Here is a 22344-nt window from a genome sequence, read left to right on the forward strand (position 1 = left end):
CTTGAATCAAAACATTTTGTGTCCATGCTGTTAAATTTTTGGGTTATGACCAAAGAAAAAATGTCTGGAGTCGCTTAGCACTTCAGTGAAAGGCTGTTTAATAGGTGCATCAAAAATAAGACTTTAAAAAAATTAGTGAAAACAGGCAAAAGAAAATTGCCAATATTTACAGAAATATCTACCAAAAAATGCAAAATAGCTCCCATACATGTCCAGCAAATAGTCCCCATTTGTTAGACACCAGGACATACCATCTTTATTTATCCACAAAGCTAACTTAAGACTACACATGAATTAGCATATGATATACCCCACAATGTAGTTACAGTCATGTTACAAAATAAACAAGTATATATTTTAAAAATATCCAAAGAACATGTACACATTTTCACATCCCCATCATCACTAAAGTGTTGGGATATTGTGCCTTGTATGGCGGTAAAGGCAACATAAGGCCAACCCAAGTGCATCAGCTCGGTTTAGGACCCATCAGAATATACCAGGGGAAGACGTTGAAGTGCATGCACTTAGCGCAAAGCCAGCAGAATGACAAGGCACCGTTTGTGTGTTTATGAATGCACGTGTTTAAGGAGTGTGTTTACCAAGTGCTCACCGCTTCACACAGGCATAGGTGCATTTTTAATATTTCCCTGCTCATAAGCCTCCAATTTCTCCAATAAATCTCCAATTTCTGATACAGTATGATCTTTGCTCCCTTAAAAGCTGATAAACAAAAAAAAGCTTGAAAAGTAGAAAATGCTATCAAATTCTGATCTCTCTTTGCAACTGATTCTGTAAACTTTTTTAAAGTTCAGATTTTGTTTTCTTAAGGTGAATGAATTTTGTTACAGTTTTCAAAGGAGAATATAATAAATGGTTTGAAGGAGAGAGAATTCGGGACTAAGGAGAAAGGGAAGGAGAAGTTTTGGATAATCTGCAGGAATAATGGTGTTATGTGCTGTTCAATTCTGTGAAAAAGTAGAATTCTTTCAGGATCTCCAATTCATAAACCTTGTATCAAATGGTTTTTACATGGACATCACTTTCTAATTTGCTCACAGAGATGATCTTGCCAAGAAAGAGAAAGAAGCAGTGGCCACAGATCAGGCTGCCACATCCTTCAGTTCATCGCGGATGAGTCCGAAGCATTTAAGCCCACGTCGCATGAGCCCTCACAGAACCAGTCCAAGGCGCCCAAGTCCTCGCAAGTTCAGTCCACGACGTTCAAGCCCTCGCAAAGTCAGCCCAAGACGCATGAGCCCACACCGTTCCAGATCCAGTCCAAGGCGCACCAGCCCACACCGATCCAGGGGCAGCCCCAGGCGCACCAGCCCCCACAGGTCAAGGTCTAGCCCTCGGCGGTCCAGTCCTCACAGATCCAGGCCACGGCGTATGAGCCCCCACAAATCCAGGACAAGCCCCAAGCATTCAAGTCCACAAAGGTCTAGCCCGCGCAAGTCTAATACAAAACGTAAAACTCAGAAAGAATTGCCTACTAAGAATTCTAATCAGAAGTCTCCAAATCAGAAGGCTGTGAAGAGAGCTTCTGTCACTGGGAAACCCCATGCTGAAGCAAAAAGCAATACAGGTATTGTTACGTCCTTCTAATTGTACTTTATTTAATTGGCAAGTCTCACTATAAGTTTATTTATCATTGTCACATGTACCAAGTTGTTGTGAAAATTTTTGTTTTACATGTCATCTGTACAGATTGTTTCATCACTTCAGTGTATTAAGGTAGCACAAGGGAAAGTGCAGAATAAAATGTATTTAAAAGAACATTGTTAGTAATTCTTAGAGTCACAGAATTTAGATTTTGAAGAGTAGAACATTTTAAAAAAAATAAAAGCATATTTACAAAGATCAGTTTGCAACAAGTTACCATGCTCCCATGCCATCTTGCATTGTGTAGCCTGACCTTCAGTATTTTGGGTCCTTTAGCATTATTGTCTTATAAAACCAGAAAATGGTTGCAGAATTCCTTCAATTCTGCGATGCTTGAAGCATTCAGCAAATCCTGGCAGCTCTCAAACCCCTTATTTTCATGAGAAAAAAGTTTGGAGATGAACTGTTTCTAAAGTTACTCTTCTTGTAGCCGCATTCCTCAGGATGTAAGTAGAAGCAGGAAGAGGCCCTTCAGCCCTTCTACTGCTTTGTTCAGTAAAGTACCCTTAGATTCTTTTAATGTTCAGAAGTATCTCTCTTAGACTTAAATATTAATTGACCAGGAAGCAATTCAGGATGCAAAATGCTCCCACAACCTTCTTGGTTAAAAGGTTACAGTGATTTTTATCCTGAAATGGTTGAATCATAGAGATAAAGTGTTACAGCCCACAATGTGCCATCCTTTAATCCTACTCTAAAATCAATCTTATCTTTCTCTCCTAGACAGCCCTCCATTTTTCTATAATACTTTGTGCTTATCTAATTGTCTCTTAAATGTCCCTAATGTACAGTACTTATAAAAGGTATTCACCCCCCCACCCCCAGAAGATTTCATGTTTTATTGTTTTGTAACGTTGAATCGCGGTGGATTTCATTTTGACTTTTTTTGACACTGATCAACAGAGAAGACACTTCTGTGTCAAAGTGAAAAGAAATTTCTCCAAATTGGTCTGAATTTATTACAATTATTAAACAAAATGCCAGTAAAGCATTTGATAAGGTACCCCATGCTTCAGAAAGTAAGAAGGATGGGATCCAAGGAGACCTTGCTTTATGGATCCAGAATTGGCTTGACCACAGAAGGCAAAGAGTGGTTGTAGATGGTTCATATTCTGCATGGAGGTCGGTGACCAGTGGTATTCCACAAGGATCTGTTTTTTGTGATATTTGTAAATGACCTGGATGAAGAAATAGAAAGATGGGGGTGTTCTGGAGGGTTACTAGAGGTTATAGTGGGACCTTGTATTAATCATTTCCACTCTGGGAAATTGTCTCCTTCTATCTACTCGACCTATGGCTCTTGTGCACCTATTTTCAAAGATTCAAAGTAAATTTAGTACATGCATGTCACCATAAGATCAAAAGACATAGGAGTAGTATTAGGCCATTCAGTCCATGAATCTGCTGTGCCATTCCATCTTGGCTGATCCCGGATCCCATTCCACCTCACACACCTGCCTTCTCGCCATATCCTTTTCTGGCCCAAACAATCAGGAAACTGTCAACTTCTGTCTTAAATACACCCACGGGCTTGGCTTCCACCGCAGTCAGTGGCAGAGTATTCCATAGATTCACTACTCATAGGCTAAAAAGGTCACCGCTCAAGATTGTTGCTAAACCCTTTAGTTTTGGATTCCCCTACCATCGTCGCAACACCCACACTATCTAGTCCTTTCAATATTCAGTAGGTTTCAATGAGATCCCCATGCATTCTTCTAAATTCCAGTGAGTACAGGTCAAAGCTCCCAAGCACTCCTCATATGTTAACCCCTTCGTTCCCAGAATCATCCTTGTGAAGATCCTCTGGACTGTCTTGCACCTTCTGGGAGTCTTGCATGAGGATTCCCAAGTCCCTCTGCACCTCTGATGTTTGAATCTTCTCCCCATTTAGATAATAGTCCGTACTATTGTTCTTTTTACCAAAATGCATTATCATACATTTCCCAACAATGTACTCCATCTGCCAGTTTTTTGCCCATTCCTTCAGTTTATCTAAGACCTGCTGCAATCGCATTGCCTCATCAGCACTAACTACCCCACCACCTATCTTCATATCATCCACAAATTTTGCTTTGCTGGAGGAATTCAGCAGGCCGGGTAGCATCAATGGAAAAAAGTACAGTGCCGTTTTGGGCCAAGATGTTGACTGTACTATTTTCCTTTGATGCTGCCTGGCCTGCTGAGTTCCTCCAACATTTTGTGTGTTAATTGGATTTCCAGCAGCGGCCTTTCAGACCTGGTGTTACTTTAATTTTCTAATCTAAGTTTGATACACAATTTTCGATTAGGGCACATGGATAACAGAGCGGCTACCTACCATCGCCAGATACTACTACAATACAGGGATCGCTCAAAAACAAACCTTCACAAAGATCTGGCTGAATTACGTGACCTCGGCTTGCTGAGGGGAACGGGCCTACAATCTTCGGAATCACCTGCTGCTGGTATCCGGAGACGGAGATGGAGACGTCGTAAGAGGAAGCGGAAGCAAGGCAAGCGGCAAGCGGGCAGGGGTTATGGAAATGGCAGGTAGATGGAGCTGAGTTTATGGACAGATCAGCCATGATCTTATTAAGTGGCGGGGAAGGCTCGATGGGACGGATGTTCTACTCCTGCTCCTATTTCTTACGTTCTTATGAGATAGTTAACCCAGATTGAAGAGAGATTAAGAAGACTGGACCAACAGAATATAGAGTTAGAGGATTGACCCTTAATTCCCTTACTATGTAAAAGCGAACCCTAGCCAGCCGGCTCTCCCGTCCATTCTGCTCTCCAGTGTCCGCTCCCTGGACAATAAATTGGACTACATCGGACTCCAACGAAATACTCGGCAGGAATACAGAGTTTGCTCTGCGTATGCCTTCACAGAAACAAGGCTCACTGAGAGAATTATGGATGCTGCCATTCAGCTGGACGGGCTCGCCTTGTTTTGTGCAGACAGGGATGCAGCTCTCCCCAGTAAGACTCACGGTGGTGGTGTGTCTATTTACATCAATATGGAATGGTGCAAGAACTCTGTGCTGGTTTCCAGACACTGCTCATCGCTAGTGGAGTTCGTGGCTGTTAGACGCAGACCATTTTATTTGCCATGGGAATTCACCTCTGTCCTTGTATTCGGTGTCTATGTCCCCCCCAGTGCTAATGCTAAGGAGGTGCTCTGTGAACTGTACGGGGCTATTAGTGAACTGCAGAACGCACACCCTGATGGACTGTTTGTTGTCGACGGTGATTTTAACCACGCGAACCTTAAGTTAGTGCTCCCCAAATTCCATCAGTATGTGGACTTTGCAACAAGGGGGGAGAACGCGTTGGACCTGGTTTACACAAACCTCCCCAGCGTGTACCGGGCAGAGCCCCACCCCCAACTCGGATACTCAGAACACATCTCTATTATGCTAAACCCAGCATACAGACCGCTCATCAGGCACTTCAGACCAGTTCAGAAGCAGGTGAAAACCTGGCCAGCAGGAGCCATCTCTGCTCTTCAAGATTGCTTTGAGCACACTGACTGGCACATGTTCAGGGAGGCTGCAACCGATGGCGACTCTAACAACTTAGAGGAGTACGCAGCATCAGCGATCAGCTACATCAGCAAGTGCATTGATGATGTTACTCTGTCCAATACGTGCTAACCAGAAGCCGTGGATGACAGCAGAGGTGCGTGCGCTGCTGAGGTCCCACAACTCCGCCTTCAGAGCAGGCGACAAGGCAGCCCTAACAAAAGCAAGGGCCAAATTGTCCCGAACCATCAGAGGGGAAAAGCGTGCACATGCCCAGCTAATCCACAGCCACTTCCAGGACAGCAGCGACCTCATGCGCTGAATAATTTCTACGCCCGGTTTGAGGTGGAAAATGACATGGCAGCGAGGAAGTCCACCCTCCTGCAAATGACCAGGTGCTGTGTCTCACTGTGGTCGATATGAGAAGAACCCTGTGCAGGGTCAACCCAAGGAAGGCTGCTGGACCAGACAACATCCCTGGTAGAGTGCTCAGAGGATGTGCAGACCAGCTAGCAGATGTTGTCACTGACATCTTCAACATCTCCCTGAGCAGCGCCACCGTTCCAACGTGCTTCAAGGTCACCACCATCGTCCCTGTGCCGAAGAAGTCTTCAGTGTCCTGCCTAAATGACTACCGTCCGGTTGCACTTACATCCATCATCGTGAAATGTTTTGAGAGGCTCGTCATGAGGCATATCAAGACCCTGCTGCCTCCCTCACTGGATCCCCCTGCAGTTTGCGTACCGTCCCAACCACTCAACAGATGACACCATTGCCACCACTCTCCACCTGGCCCTACCCCACCTGGACAAAAAAGGACACATACGTTCGGATGCTGTTCATAGACTTCAGCATTCAGCACAATCATCTCTCAGAAACTGATTGGAAAGCTGACTGACTGGGAGAACTGTGTCAGTCCGGATCGGGAGCAGCATCTTCAACACCATCACACTGAGCGTGGGGACCCCCAAGGCTGTGTGCTCAGTCCACTGCTGTTCACTCTGCTGACCCACGACTGTGCTGCAACACACAGCTCGAGCCACATCAGCAAGAACAATGAGTCAGCTTACAGAGAGAAAGTGCAGTGGCTAACGGGCTGGTTCAGAGCCAACAACCTGTCTCTTAATGTGAACAAAACAAAAGAGATGGTTGTTAACTTCAGGAGGGCACAGAGTGACCACTCCCCGCTGAACATCGACAGCTGCATCACTGCCTGGTTCGGAAATTGCACCATCTCGGATCGCAAGACCCCTGCAGCGGACAGTGAGGTCAGCTGAGAAGATCATCAGGGTCTCTCTTCCCACCATCATGGACATTTACACTACATGCTGCATCTGCAAAGGAAACAGCATTATGAAGGACCCCATGCACCGCTCATTCAATCTCTTCTCCCTCCTGCCATCTGGGAAAAGGCTCCGAAGTATTCGGGCTCTCACGACCAGACAATGTAACAGTTTCTTCCCCCAAGCTATCAGACTCCTCAATACTCAGAGCCTGGACTGACACCTTGCCCTATTGTCCTGTTTATTATTTATTGTAACGCCTGCACTGTTTTTGTGCACTTTACGCAGTCCTGTGTAGGTCTGTAGACTAGTGTAGCTTTCTCTGTTTTTTTTTGTGTAGTTCAGTCTAGTTTTTGTACTGTGTCATGTAACACCATGGTCCTGAAAAACGTTGTCTCATTTTTATTATGTACTGTACCAGCAGTTATGGTCCAAATGACAATAGAAGTGACTTGACTTGACTTAAATATATTTAGTTAAGAAGCCTCAACTGTTTCTCTGGGCAGAGAATTCCACAGATTCACCACTCTGGAAAAACTGTTTCTCCTCATCTCCCTCCTAAATCTTCTCCCCTGAATCTTGAGGCATGTACCCTAGTTCTAATCTCCACATTCTTTATCACAAGTGTCCTTTACATAGTGAGATCAGGCATGTACACTATATTCTTGGTCCAGTCTGGATAAATCCCTAATCTCATCCATCTATATTTACTTTTGTGCCTGTCTTTGTGTGTGTATATATTAAAAAATACATTTCTCGCTTCCAGAATTGTTTCATGGTTATTAATTTTCAGTGATGCACACACAAATCCTGGGGAAACTCAGCAGGTTAGGCAGCCTCTATTGAGAGTAATACACAAGAATCTCTTGTGATAGTTTTAACACAGGATGATAAGATTGGTGGTGTTGTGGATAGCTTAGAGGACTTGGAACGAATACAACGGGATATAGATCAGTTATAGATATGGGTGGAGAAATGGAAGATGGAGTTTAACCTGGCAAAATATAATATGTTGCTCCTTGGTGGGTCAGATGTGAAGCGACTATTCAGGAGAAGGCTCAACGTTCTTGATGAGCAGGTGGAACTTGGAATGCGCGATCATAGATACCTGAAAGTAACTGATAGGGCAATTAAGAAGGCAAATAGCATGCTTGCTTTTATTAGTTGAGGCACTGAGTTTAAAAGTAAGGAAGTAATGTTGCAACTTTATAAAAATCTAGTTAGGCCACACTTGGGAGTATTGCATACAATTCTGGTTGCCCCACTATAGGAAGAATGTTGAGGGTTTGGATAGGGTACTGAAGAGGTTTACTGGGGTGCTGTCTGGATTAGAGGACATATGCTGTAATGAGAGGCTGGATAAACTTAGGTTGTTTTCACTGGAGTGGAGAGCTCTAAGGGGAGATCTGATAGGGGTTTATAAAACTGAGAGGCATAGGTGTACTAGATAGTATCCTTTTCCCCAGGGTTGAAATATCTAACATCAGAGGGCAAGCATTTTAAGATGGGGGGTGGGGTAATTTCAAAGGAGACATGAGTAAGTTTCTACACATAGTGCCTAGAATGTGCTGCCTGAGGTGGTAAAGAACCCCATCTGCTCTGATCAAAACAGCAAGGAAAAAGGAGTGACTGCAAAGCAGAAATACATCATAACATGATTTGTGGATTGGTCTCTGTAATTCATGTCAATGAAATCTTGCCCAAGACCCAAGACTTTTAAGAGACATTTGGATAGGCACATGAATGTAAGGAAAATGGAAGGATGTGGACATTGCAGGTAGAGGGGTTTATTTAGGTTGCAGATTTGTTTACTAAATTAATTGGTGCAGCATAATTTTGTGGTCTGAAGGGCCTGTTCCTTTGCTATACTAGTTGTAGGGGGATTCTTATAATAGGATGCATATGGCCCACTAAGCACCAACACTTTCGGTGTCTCATGAAAATAAAAACAAGCTGCAGCTAATCAATCTGAAACTAAAACAAGATTCAGGTAGGACTCATTGTACTTGTGGAAATAGAAGCAATAGTGAAAGAACTGTGTGTTTGGGCCTAGAATGATGTGATAATTCACTCCTGGTTACAAGCTGAACGCTGACTGAGTTCTCTTCCTATTCCTGCAGCTTCTGCTTCCGAGGAGGCGGAGTACCCTGATGCTCAAGACAAGGCTAGTGCACAGCAGGTGAGTGATAACTGTTCTTGCTACCCAGTTGTCAAAGACAACACTCACTTTGTCACTATTCATACAGTGATGTTAAAAGTCAGTTCTGCACATGGCGAGTGGGATTAAGGAAAAGCCGAAGGTGTTCCGCACGTATGTGGATAACAGATGACCAGAGTGAGGCTAAGACTGATCAGGGATAGAACTGATGACAAGAGGTAGGGGAGGTATTTTGCTTCAGTATTCACCAGTGAGAGGGAACTTGAGGTTTGTAAAGACAATGTAAAACCAGCTGATGTGCTAGCACATATCAGTGTTAAGACAGAGGATGTGCTGTATCTATCTCAAATTACTATTTGAAACAAGGGTTTGTTTCAAATAGTCTTTGGTGATGACATTTGCATCCTTACCAGCCACAGGAGTTGTACCAGATGATTAGAGGTTTGCAAATTTTATTCTTTTGTTCAATAAAGGGGAAAAAGGGATAACCTTGGGAATCATTTGCCAGTGTGTCTTAAATTAGTGATGGCCAAATTATTGGAGAGGATTGTTAAAACAGAGGATTTCTAAGCAATTTGAAGTATAGTCTGATTGGGGATAGTCAGTATGGCTTTATGAAAGGCAGATCATATTCCACGAGCCTATTTGAATTCTTCAAGAAAGCAACAAACAGATCGATGAAAATATAAGGGAGATTTGGTGCATGTGGATTTTAGTAAGGCGTTTAACAGTGTTCCCCATAGTAGGTTCATTCAGAAAGCTAGGCATCCATGGAGACTTAGTTGTGTGTATTCTGAATTGTCTTGTCCACAGAAGGCAGAGAGTGGTAGTGGATAGAACATACTCTGTCTGAAAGTCAGTTACGAGTATCACAGGGAGGGATGTCTTCCAGACCATAAGGAGGCATTGTAAAGGCGAAAGATTACTAGGCAAGGGATGTCAAAGTGTGAATCAGCTGCCCACCACAGTGCTGGGAGCCTGACCAGATTATTCAGAAGTTCTATGGAGCATTGTGTTCGGTTCTGGATTCCTCATTATAGGAAGGATGTGGAAATTTTAGAGAAGATGCACTGATTTACCAGAGTGCTTCCTGGTTTAGAGAGCATGCTTTGTGAGGATAGGTTGAGTGAACTAGGGCTTTTCTTTCTGGAGTGAAGGAGGTTGAGAGGTGTAGGTCAAGTGAACAGTGGAAAAATTGCTGATATGAAAGTACACAATTTTAAGATGATTTGAAGAAACTCTGGGGGGGATATCAGAGGTGAGTTTTCTCCCAGAGAATGTTGAGTGTTTGGTATGTGCTACCGGGGTGTTGATAGAGGTAGATACATTAAGGAAGTGGGTTGAAAGAAAATGAGGGCCATGGGGGAGGTAAGGGTTAGATTGATCTTAGAATTGGTTAAAAAGTTGTGGGACAAAGGGCCTGTACTGTAATGTGCTATTTTATGTTCTACATAGTCTGGTATTTGTATTGATGCAACCTGTTGATGAATAAATGCTTCTCTGCACTCTATCTTTTATTGGCAGGGACCTGGGATTGGCTGTGGCTGCAGTTGTCAAGGGCGTGGTTTATGTTTTCTTGTTAATTCCATTGAAGTGCTAACTGTTCTGTTGTTTTTTCAAAGATGAATGAAATGAGGAAGAGTGGACGTGTGGTTCACGTCACTGACCTACCACATGATGGCTACACTGAAGAAGACATCTCAAAGCTGACCCAGCCTTTTGGAAAAGTTGTTGGCATTAAATTGGTCAGCTCCAAAAATGAGGTAAAGTTTCATGTCTTAGTATCAAGCTCATATTGAAGTATCATACTGATATTGGCCAGCTGGAAAAGATTGGTGTGAAATTTCAGTGCTCAGTCTCTCACCAACTATTGTGGAGAAGGGATCCCCAGATTGCAAAAGGCTAAATTTAGATAAGCCTCTAGTGCCATCTGTGTGGAATTTGCACATTCTCCCTGGAGGGTTTGTCCGTTTCCCCTCTCATCCCAGATCCCTGAAGGCCAGTGGATTAATCAGCTACTGTAAACTGTCCCTGGTCTGTAAGTGGATGCTGGAGTCTAGGTAGAATTAATGGAAATAGCATTAATGTCATTAATGTTAATGGCTGTGCAATTAGCACTGGCTCAGTTGGCCAAAGGACCTTTTCTCAGAGTGGTACAATGTGCAAAGCAACCTGAATTTGATCCCAACTTCCAATGTTTTCGGAGTAACGTTTGTACATTCTCCGTGTGACCATGTGGGCTTCCTCTGCATCCTGCAGTTTCCTCCTACAGCCAAAAGATGTGCAACTTGGTTGGTTAATTGGTCATAGAATGTGGATGGAATCTGAGAAGTTATTAGTGGAAACGAGGGGAGAATAGATTGGGTAGGCTGAGTTGTATAACAGAAACTGGACCTACAACCCTCTGTCTATGCTGACCACTGTGGTCATCTACAATAATATCACATTAATTCCATATTCCTTCATAATCTATATTCAAGTATTTGTAAAGTATCTTGTCAATATTACTTTCCTAGCCTCCATCACCATCATTGACAGCTCATTCAGATAACAACTCCTCCGATCTCACTTTCTCTCTTTCTCTATCAATGGGAAACAGACAATTGCTGTACCCTATGTATGCCTTACATAATTTTATATACAGTAATGTGCAAAAGTTTTTGGCACCCTAGATTTTTTGATACATTTTGTTTTAGATGTTTATTTAGTATGTCTGTAGGAAAGAGCAAATCCTAAAAATTTTATGTTAGAGAAATGTTCGTATTTCAATGAAGAAAGTAACATATTAAGTAATAGACCACTTTTCAAATAAAAACTTGATTATTTTGTCGGTATGTAGCAAAGCATAAACAAAGATAACAAGCAGGATGCTAATAATGACATAATGAGTTGAATGAACTAAACTGATTGACTGAAGTGGGTATAGAAGGAATCAAACTGGACAAAGGATAAATAAACTAAAAGGTGAGGGTGTTGCCGATATGACTGTTTAACCTTCAAATCATCAATTCCTGTAATTGTGGCATGATTGAGTATAGCATCAAGACACAAGGTGACCATCCAGGATCAGCAAGGTTGCTCCCAAGCAGAATTTTTGCCACTTACCAGAGTTTCAAGATGTGCTTTTCAAGCTCTTCTGAAGAAGCACAAAGAAGCAGGCAAGGTTGAAGACTGGAAATGTAGTGGTAGGACATGGAAACTAAATGCAACAGATGAGTGATACATCAAACTACGTATTTTCTAAATTGGAAGTCCAGCACTGAAACCACTGGAACCCAAGTCAACCTTTCTTCAGTATTGTCAGAAGTGGTCTTCATTGAATTGCTGCCAAAATGCCATTCCTCTGAAATGGAAACAAAGCCAAAAGATTTATCTTCGTTCAAAAACACAAGGGGTAAGATGCTGAACAGTAGCAGAAAGATGCTGTGTGCTGGCAAGTCAAAATTTGGAATTTTTGGCTTAAAGCAGGAGGCATTTTGACCAGGAGTGTAGCAGAAGTGCTGCAAATAGAAGCAGATTCTCATCCATCACACAATGTCATCAGGGAGGCGTCTGATCAGTGCCACCTTCACTCTGTAGTAGGACAGTGATCCCAAACACAAGGCCAAAGAACTGGAAAAGAAGAACAAGGAGTTCTGTAACAGGTGGCATGGCTTCCACTGAGACCTGATCTCAACATCAGCGATTACAGAAGCAAGCGATACAGCCTAAGTCTGCAGAAGAACTGTGACCAGTTCTTCAAAATGCTTGGAACAACCTATCAGCTGATTTGCTGATAAAACTGCATGATAATGCACCGAAGAGAATTGATGAAGTTTTAAAGACAAGTGGTCACACCAAATATTGATTCGATTTAGTTTTTTTTACTGTTCTCTGATCTTTATAGTATTTTTTTGATATTTAGAAACTTTTCATTATTTTTGAAAGTATCTTTGTTTTACAAAACTTTTGTACATGTACCTAAGACCTTTGCACAGTACTGTATCTCAATAATGTCACTCCTCAATCCGTTTTGCTCCAGAAAAAGTAGAGCTGGCCTAACTAATCTTAAGATAATTCTAGCTTGTTAATGTAGGTACCATCCTTGTAAATCTTTTATGCACACCCTCCAGCTTAATTACATCCATCCAATTGTGTGGCAGTCAAGAACTATATGTGATGAAGGCAGGCATACCATACAACACCTTCACCATCCTAGCTCCTTATGTTTCTACTTTCAGGGAATTATGTACTTCTTTCGATAAACTCTCCTATACCCTGTCATTGAGTACATAATCACCATGTTATATGACATGGGTGATGGTGGTCTATGACCATGATTGTTCTTGGCAAATTTTTCTACAAAAATGATTTGCCATTGCCTTCTTCTGGACAGCGTCATTACAAGATGGGTGACCCCAGCTGTTAACAAAACTCTTTAAGAGATTGTCTGCCTGGCTTCAATGGTCACATAACCAGGACTTGTGTATGCACTAGCTGCTCATATGACCATCCACCAACTGCTCCCATAGCTTCACATGACACTGATCAGGAGGTTAAGCAGGTGCTACACCTCACTCGAGTGATCTTCAGGCTAACAGAAGGGACAATAAATTAGCTGTGATCAAATGGTGAAGCAGTATTGGTGGGCTGAATGGGTTAATTCTGCTCCAATATCTTACGGGTGCAAACTCGATGAAACTTTGATGCCATTGGGTAGTTCATAGCCAGCACAGACATGGTTGACTGAAGGACTTTTTCCAAAGCTATACTGTTCTATGTTCCACATTCAAGAACTTGCATCTCTTCCTAAGCTATAGACAATAATGTGGATGGATAATCTTAGTTTCTTTTTAAATATTGGCAAAAAAGGCTATGAGAGTTGAGTGATTCTTTTCTAAGGTTGTTGAATGCATTTTATTTCTCAAAAATAGGCTTTCCTGGAAATGGCATATAAAGAGGCTGCAGTAGCAGTGGTGGAGTTCTACAGCATCACACCAGCGGAAATCAACCGCCGGCAGGTGTGCATGACATTACTGGGACAGAAGAAGGATGTTCCAAAACTGGTAAGCACTGGGGCAGTTTAATTCCGTTTAGGGTGTACTGCAACATGTGTGTTGGTATCTAAAAAGCATGCACATCATTTGAGGTTTAGCTGGTTTACTGAGTACTTCGACCATATAGTGACTTGCATCTGTATAACTTCGCTCTCTTAAGGAAAAAGTCAGGGTGGAGAAAGATCTTGTGTTTCTGTACTCACAAGAGATTCTACAGATGCTGCAAATTCAGAGCAACACACAAAATGTTGGAGGAGCTGAGCAGGTCAGGCAAACCTGTGGAGGAGAGTAAACCATCGACATTTATTTTTCTCTGTAGATGCTGCCTAACCTGCTGAATTCCTTCAGCATTATGTGTGTGCTGTGTTTCTATGTCCCTCAAAGCACTTTGTAGCTAGTGCAGTATACACTACAATGTAAGAAGCTAGTATGAATGGTAATGTGATCAAAATTGTTTTAGCCGGAAAATGGAAGAAGGCTCTGGTGCATTTGCCCAATTAGAGTTTTGCACCCATCAGCTAGAGGGTGATGAATCTGTGGAACTCATTGCTATAGACTGCTCTGGGGGCCAAGCCTTTGGGTATAGTTAATGCAGAGGTGAGAGTTTTGTGATTAGTTAGGGTGTCAAAGGTTACGGGGAGAAGGCAGGAGAATGTGGTTGACAGGGATAATAAATTAGCCATGATGGAATGACAGTCCAGACTTGATGGGCCAAATGGCCTAATTTTGCTCCAGTGACTTATGACTAAGTTTAGTGAGATAAAAAGGTAAATCAACCTTGACGTCAAGTTTAAGAGATTAAAAGAAAGAGAGAGTAACACAAACATCAGCGTTGCTATGCTCAGAATTTGGGGGGTGTAGAGGCTGTGCACTGAATCTCAAGACAAGCATTAGATGCAAAAGGTAACCAAGGCGTTAAGCTTAACTTCCGGTACCAGACACACAGCCATGCAGCCAGCATTGAAGCATTCAAATAGTCTGGATGCTGGGAGTCCGTGCATCTACCATATCAATATCGCTAGTCATATTTTAAAAGTGTGTCCGCGCTCGTGGAGCGCATGCACACAATCCCACTCCCCCAGCAGAACTCAGGCTGCATCGATGGAAGGGTATTAAAAAGTCAATATTTCAGGTCAAAATCCTTCATTGGGACTGGAAAGGAAGGGGACAGAAGTCAGAATAAGAAGGTGGGGAGGGAGTACAAACTGAGGTGATGATAGGTGGGAGGGTGGGGTTGTGAGTTAAGTTAAAAGGGGATCAGTAACAGATAAAGGGCTGAAGTAGGGGGAACCATGGTGTACATGACTCTCTGGGATTTGTGTACCATTCCCAAGTTCTGAGCATGGTGAACCCGGAGTGTCTGATACAACTGTAAAGCACTGCAACCCCTTCTCAGAGTTTTCACCCCTCTGGGCAGATTACACTGCAGGTGGATCTGAAATCAAAGCAGTGAATCATGGAAGTACTGAGCAAGTCAGCATCTGTGGTAATAATTGACATGAAATTTCACTAGTCACTGTTTAAGGTACAGAAGAAGATTATTGTGTGTACCTATGGTAATTTTTTTCTTCTGGAAATAATGTCCATTGTGCTGGGTACAGAACAAAAATCTGATGCAAAGAACAATAGGGAGTAATCTGGAGCAAAAAATAAACGGTGTGAAGAACTCAGCTGCTGAGCATCTCCTGACCATTTGTTTGCCAGCAGAGATGCTGCTCGACCCATGAACTCTTTCAACAGATTTTATTTGCTGCAGGTTCTAGCATCTTGAGTTGGTGTTTCCAGTGATTGCTCTTTACCATTTTGTCCATGTTTCTTCCTCTTGCATGTGCTCTCCCTTTAGACTTAGCAGTCATCCATTTGTGGCTTCAGTCTTTACTGCAGGATACAACTGGAAAATCCTAATGCTTTAATTTTATTTTAATAGGATCAGAGTGAACAATTAGAGAGCCAAGCTGCTGCCTTTGAAGAGTAAGTGTCTGAATAGCAAATCTTGAATACGTGTAGACTGTACATCAGTCCTAGAGCTGTCAATGATCATCAGTATCATCCATACACAGTAAACAATATTAAAATAAACATCAGCCAAAATTCATTTTCATGTCTAGTGTGTCAGAGTAATAGTTACTCTAACCTGTTTAAAATAGTTGTTATGTTACGTTAAGTAATTTTGTAAATTAAGTATAAAAGTAAGCTTTATACCATGAATGCTTTGGTTTTATACATCAAGGATCAATTTTAATTGCCATATACAATATATATTGTATTCACAATATGTATTATGAATTTGCTGTGGTGTACTATTGATCGGTAAATCCACTGAAGATAATTGCTTGATGTTCAAAGTCAAAATAGAGATAATTCTGTGTAAGCTACATTCACTGACACAAATGATTCAGACCTTGAAATCATCAAGTAGGAGTAGGAGGAATAAACTGCTAGGCTATGATTTTTGACAAAAGGCTTTGCAACTGCTGTACTACCACTGGTTGAAAACTGGGAGGCATGTCTGCTATTACTCTTTTGCTTTCTTCCAGAGACTTGAGGGCCAGGGTAATTTTAGATTGCCCTCTCTTTTCCTCTCCCCCACCGCCCCCCCCCCCCCAATCATCTTCCCTTCTGTCTCTTGCTCTTTTAGGCCTTGCACATAACTTCATGTGTTTTCAGTGATAGTGACAGTATTACATAATTTGGGGTACCAAATATAGATAGGTACCTGGAGCTTAGAAAAATAGAAGGCTATGGGTAACCCTAGTAATTTCTAAGATAGGGACATGTTTGGCATAACTTTGTGGGCCAAAGGGCCTGTATTGTGCTATAGGTTTTCTATGTTTAAGATATTGTATGACCTCACAATTCTCTTTGGTCTGCCTTAGGAAAGAGAACACTGCAGACACTAGTGCTGTCCCTCAGACGACTATGGAAGCAACTACTCCATCTTCAGCTGATGCAAGTAAGATAATATACTGAAGGGGATTTATAAAGATGGGATAGTTTTCAGCTTGGGGTTGATATGAGTTGGGTATGTTTTGAATCAAGTGCTGTCCATTATCCAATGACATTTTACCTTGCTAAATGAAATACCCACAAGCATAACAGTAAAGATGTGAACCAAAGCATTACACCTGTATTGCAATTTCAGGTGCAAAGAGTGTGCCCCAGTCAAGTGATGCTTATTAAACTCTGTTCCTAAAATATTAACAAATCGCTCCAGACTTTGCCCACCTCTGTGTATTGACCCCAGGACTCTCCGATCATGGTTTGATCTTTGGATTCACATGGTTGTGAATTCACATGGGCTTCCAACCTTGGTGACCTGGAAGTGTTCATTGGTCCTCGTGACTTCTGCGAGTATAGACCTTCAACCTGCGACAAGCTGACCCAATCTCTGGGATTGCTGAGCTTTGACTGCGGAGTGCTCCGACCTGGATTCAGAACACTTGTTCTTCATTACTCTTAACTTCCTTTTTCCTAAGATCTAATTTGACTCGTAACTCCCAATGCTATCCCCAAAACCATCTCTGTGAACGTAGAAAAGACAACAAAGTCTGAGCCATGACTTTAATGGTCATCACAGCTCAGTGCCACCTTGACCAGTGCTTTTTAATAGTCAAAATATCTAAAGTTACTTCAGAATGATATCAAGTGATATAAGTGGATGTCAGTCCAGATGTCTTGTACAGTTCTGAAATATGTATTACTGCTTAATGGGAATTAGTATCTTCACAAGAAATACCAAACTCTGTCAATAGTGTTAGAGATAAAATACTATTTAGCTTTAAATCAGGTTGTTACTACTGAATTTTAAACTTGCTGTGTGAAGGTTGGAAGTCACTGAAGGTGTTTTAACTTTTTATCAGCAATGAAAGATGAAACTGCAGCAGCGCAGAAGACAGAGTCTGAGGTGAGTTCCATTCACTTGTTAAAGCTAGTGAGATGAACACAGTTGGCCCTCAAGAAAATTGAAAACATTTCAGAATCAGGCTTAACACTATTATGATATGTCAAACTTGTTGCTTTGTGGCAGCAGGTCAGTGCAAAGTCAAAAATTAATATAAATTATAAAATAGTTTAACAAAAGGAAAATCGGGGTAATGTTGATAGACTGTTCAGAAATTTGATGGCAGAGGGGAAGAACCTGTTCCTGAATCATTGAGTATGACTTTTAGGCTTCTGTACCTCCTCTCCAATGGTAGTATCAAGAAGAAAGCATATCCTGGTTGGTGAGGGGCCTTAATGATGCATGCTGCCACCTTGAGGTACCACCGTTTGAAAGTATTCTCAATAGGGAGGTTGGTACCCGTGATGAATTTGACTGTGTCCACAATCCTCTGCAGCCACTTGCGATGCTGTGCATTAGAGTCTTCTTGCCAGGTAGTGATGCACCATGCATCAGTAGAAATTTACAAGTCTTTGGTGAAATGCTAAATCTCCTCAAACTCCTAATGAAGTAGAGCCATTGGAGTGCCTTCTTCATGATTGTAGCAATGTGTTTTTAATATCAGTTTTTAAGTTGCACTGAAGCCCAAGGTGTTTGTCACAGGCATTTCATTACCACAGTGATATCATTTCTCAGGCTTTGCCAGGAGTGAAGAAAAGAGTGTGGTCCGCAGTATGTGTCTTACACTGGTGCATTTTAATTTTACAGGAAAGCTAGGTTAGCTTGCTTTTTGTGTTACTTGAATCAAGGGTTCTGAGGGGGAGACCTTATAGAGATAGACCAAATTATTGGGGGAGTGGGTAGTGAGAATCTTTAAAATGAAAAGGAATAGGTAGAGGTGAAAGGGGAGTCTTTCTCATCTTGTTGTTGGAATCTAGAAACACTGCCTGAGGAAGTGATGGAGGTACGTCCTGTTGCAACGTTCAAGAATCTGGACAAATATTGGCATTACCAAGGCAGGCCAAATGTGGGTAATAGGGTTGGTACAGATGTTCAGCATGACCATGGTAGGCTAAAGGGATTTTTTTCTCTGCTGTGTGACTTTATGGCTCCTATAATTTAGTTTACAAGTTAGTCAAACTTTGTAACGGTGGTTGGAATGCTACTGGGGTGAATTCTGAGTGACAGGATCTGGCAACATTTCAAAAGATGGTCAGCATGGGTTTGTACATGGAAAAACATATCTGGCAAATTAGTTTGAATTTTTTTGAGGAGATGATGAAGATTAATAAGGCATGCAGTAGTTGTTGTCTACAAGGACTTCAGCAAGCTCCTGCATGGCAGGTTAGTCTGGAAAATTAGATCACATGGGATCTATGGTGAGCTGACCAGTTTCATACAAAATTAGTTCAGTGGAAGGAGACAGCGTGGTAATCGAGGATTGTTTTATCAGCTTGGAGGCCTTGACCAGAGTGTTTTACACCGATTGGTGCTGGGGTCATTGCAGTTTGACATCCAAATTCTATAACATAGATAACAATGCTGTTAACATTAGTAAGTTGGCCAATGACTCCAGAACTGGTAGAGTAGTGACCAATGAAGAAAGTTTTCCAAGATTACAATGTAGATAAGCCCGACAAGAGCGTGATATATTGGATTTTAATCTGTTAATCCAGGGCAGAGCTTTAAACATAAGATGGTATGGCCCAGGAGAGTATAAGTCATCAGTCAGACTGTACATGAAATATTGTGGTAGTTCTGATCAGTCAGCTAAAGGAAGGGAAGTCAATAAGTTGGAAAAGGTGCAGCAAAGATTCATGAAGGTGTTACTGGGAGGCTTGAGTTGCATGACAAGGCATACAGGCTGAGAAATGTTCCCTGGAGCATAGGGTGCTGAGGAGAATAATGAATCACTGAGGTTGTTTTGCTATTTTACTGGTATTTTGCCTGAATTTAAATGTGATATCTATAATTTTACGGCAGGGTGGGCATGGGTTGGAGGCTGGTCTCTTTTAGCAGTGCTGCCCTCCAGTGTTTGCTTGGTGGTAGGCGAGCTAGATTGTTTTGGTCTGCAGCTGCACTAACATGTGATGACCAGACTGCTGAAGGCTTGTTCTTGGACAATATCCTATGTAACATCAATCTACAGGACATGACAGTCAGAGACTTGGGCTATATTTTTAAATTTTTTTTGTGTGTTACTGTGCTTTGCACTTTAGCCCTGTAGGAATGTTGATTCATTTCGCTGTATAGTTGGCCCTCCTTATCCGTGAGTTCCACATCCGCAAATCGAGAAAACCCAGAAGTGCTCTTCCAGCACTTGTTGTTCGAGCACGTACAGACTTTTTTCTTGCCATTATTCCCTAAACAATGCAGTATAACAACTATTTTACATAGCATTTACATTGTATTAGGTATTATAAGTAATCTAGAGATGATTTAAGGTATATGGGAGGATGTGCATGGGTTATTGTGGATCGGGGTCGAAAAAAATTGGAAGTTCTCTTACTAAGTTATTCAGAACAGGTACATCTGGTATTATTTAGCGTCAGTTAGTCAAACGTTTGTCTTATTATATAGTATATATTTTACCTTTCTATGCATATAAAACACTTAAGAACGTATGTTTCAGCGCTGGGCTCGGGGACAGAATTTCCCAAGTTCGATCAAGTGACAGACCACTTCCGAATGCGCTCTCCACCGTGTCGGGTTGATGTGGACGATCAAAACCTCAAAACCCAATCATTAAACCACTGCGTTGCTTAGTAATAATTGTAGCTTTTATTGGGGAAGAGCCTTTCTCACTTTATCCTTTAAAATTGTTCCAATTGTTGACCGACGGAGCCTAACGCTTTTACAATGACCAATGGCGTTTCACCTCTTTCCAATCGCTTTATTATTTCCACTTTATTTTCAATCATGATTGTGACTATTTTTGTGAACAGAGCTCCGCCTCTGGGTCCTAATGTCCATTGCACTGAGATAGGTTAAATAAGGTCTGGGGTTCCACTGGGTCCTAAGGTCCATCGCATTGAGACAGGTTGAATAAGGGACTTGAGCATCCGTGCTTTTTGGTATCCGCGAGGGGTCCCAGAACAAATCCCTCGCGGATAAGAAGGGCCGACTATTGATGTACGATGAAATGACAATTAAGCTTAAACTGATTTCTTGCAACTTAGACTAGTAGTCTCAAAGGTTTTCTTTTACTTTGTAGAATGCTTCCCCCAATGATAAGGGTAGAGTTATTCGAATTAGCAACCTTCCAGCTAAAGGATACACAGAGGAAGACCTGAAAAGATTGGCAAAGCCTTTTGGAGAAGTGCTGAATGTGGTTATCACGTTCTCCAAAAACCAGGTGAGTGTTGGCCAAGCAGTAGGTATACATGTTTAATTTTAGCTTGGATTTCAAAATCACAACCAAGTTTGTTATCACTGATGTGTTGTGAAATTTGTTTTTCTTTTCAGCAGCAGTATAGTGCATAAACTAGATTTTTTTCAAAAATGTGCAACAAAAGCAAAGTGAGGTAGTGTTTGTAAACTTAAATCTGCCAGACCAGTAACCACACCACAAACAGTTCATTACTTTATCCTTTTCGGTAGTTTATTTGTTCGAACTCAGCTAGCGAGAAGTTCGGAACCAAGCATCAGAGAGACAGAATTCCTCTCCCTCTGGCGGCTCATGACAAACCTCTGTCTAACATGCAGGAACGTTACAATTTATGAAACTAGCAAAACAAAGAGCACTCAGTTCAACTGGTATTCCCACAAAGTCTGCTGGAGCAAAACTTAATTTCTTAGATAAGAGAGTCCACTAAATCAGGGTTTTAATTACAAATGAATGTTCTGTCCAATTCATATCAGTTATTCTCTTTCATTAGACGAAGAATGGGACTTAGTTCAATTTGTGTCTCATGATTGCTCAACTCTACATAATATTCCCAGGAGACATCCGTGAGACATTAATCTAAACAAGCTGCAACCAGATTCCTCAGTGAAGGACAGAACAAAAATTTGCACACTATCCAGAACAGAGCACACAAAAGATCGCGCTTAATTTTAACCCGTTATTTGCAAGAGTCCAAGAATCATTTCTTACGTTCCCCCATACCCTTTGAAACTTCATCATGTTTATTGGGTTCATGGTCCATCCAGAAATCTGATGATAGGGGAAAGAGGATGTTTCTAAAATCTTAAATGTGTGTCTTCAGACTTTTGTACCACCTCCCTATTGGTAGCAGTGAGAAGAGGGCATGTGCTGGATGATGGGGGTTCTTAATGATGGATGCTGCCTTCTAAAGTTATTGTATGTTTGAGGATGGCCCTGGTGGTAGGGAGAATAGTATCCATGATGGAGCTGGCTGAGTTCACAAACCTCTGCAGCTTTTTTTTTGATCTTGTGCATTGCTGCCTCCATACAAGATGGTGATGCAACCTCTCAGATTTCGCTCCATGGTACATCTGTAGAAATTTACTAGTCTCTGGTGATATACCAAATCTCCTCAAACTAGTAATGAAATATGGCCTCTGGCATGCCTTCTTTGTAATTGCATTTTCATTTTGCCTTTATTCCTTTGCATTCTCCAACTTTCTTCTTCTGACTGAAGTAAACATATCAGGAAAATAAATGAACAACTTATTTCAAGTACTTCTGCGTAGTCACATAGTTGTTCAGGAATTGTGTACATCAGGTTAAGGGTTTAAGGAAGCTGAGTAGTGAGCTCCTCAAGTAAATAGTGGTTTGTAGACCAGTATCTTGTCTGGCATATACAACATCAATTTATTTGAAGAATGTCCAAGTTTCATTTATTCCAAGGCAAAGTTA

General features: G+C 41.7%; 1 protein-coding gene across 1 annotated transcript in view; it reads left to right on the forward strand.

The window, feature by feature from the left end:
* The window catches only part of znf638 (zinc finger protein 638), a 113336-nt gene that overhangs the window by 39338 nt on the left and 51654 nt on the right, over positions 1 to 22344 (forward strand). The window contains exons 5-13 of the mRNA XM_059963493.1: positions 1062 to 1588; positions 3954 to 4157; positions 8569 to 8627; positions 10229 to 10369; positions 13520 to 13651; positions 15570 to 15613; positions 16519 to 16595; positions 17503 to 17546; positions 20737 to 20877. Of these exons, the coding sequence (XP_059819476.1) occupies positions 1062 to 1588; positions 3954 to 4157; positions 8569 to 8627; positions 10229 to 10369; positions 13520 to 13651; positions 15570 to 15613; positions 16519 to 16595; positions 17503 to 17546; positions 20737 to 20877 (1369 nt within the window). The remainder of the gene's footprint in view (positions 1 to 1061; positions 1589 to 3953; positions 4158 to 8568; positions 8628 to 10228; positions 10370 to 13519; positions 13652 to 15569; positions 15614 to 16518; positions 16596 to 17502; positions 17547 to 20736; positions 20878 to 22344) is intronic.

The sequence above is a fragment of the Hypanus sabinus genome, chromosome 3 (genome assembly GCF_030144855.1).
Source record: "Hypanus sabinus isolate sHypSab1 chromosome 3, sHypSab1.hap1, whole genome shotgun sequence".
Lineage (NCBI taxonomy): Eukaryota > Metazoa > Chordata > Chondrichthyes > Myliobatiformes > Dasyatidae > Hypanus > Hypanus sabinus.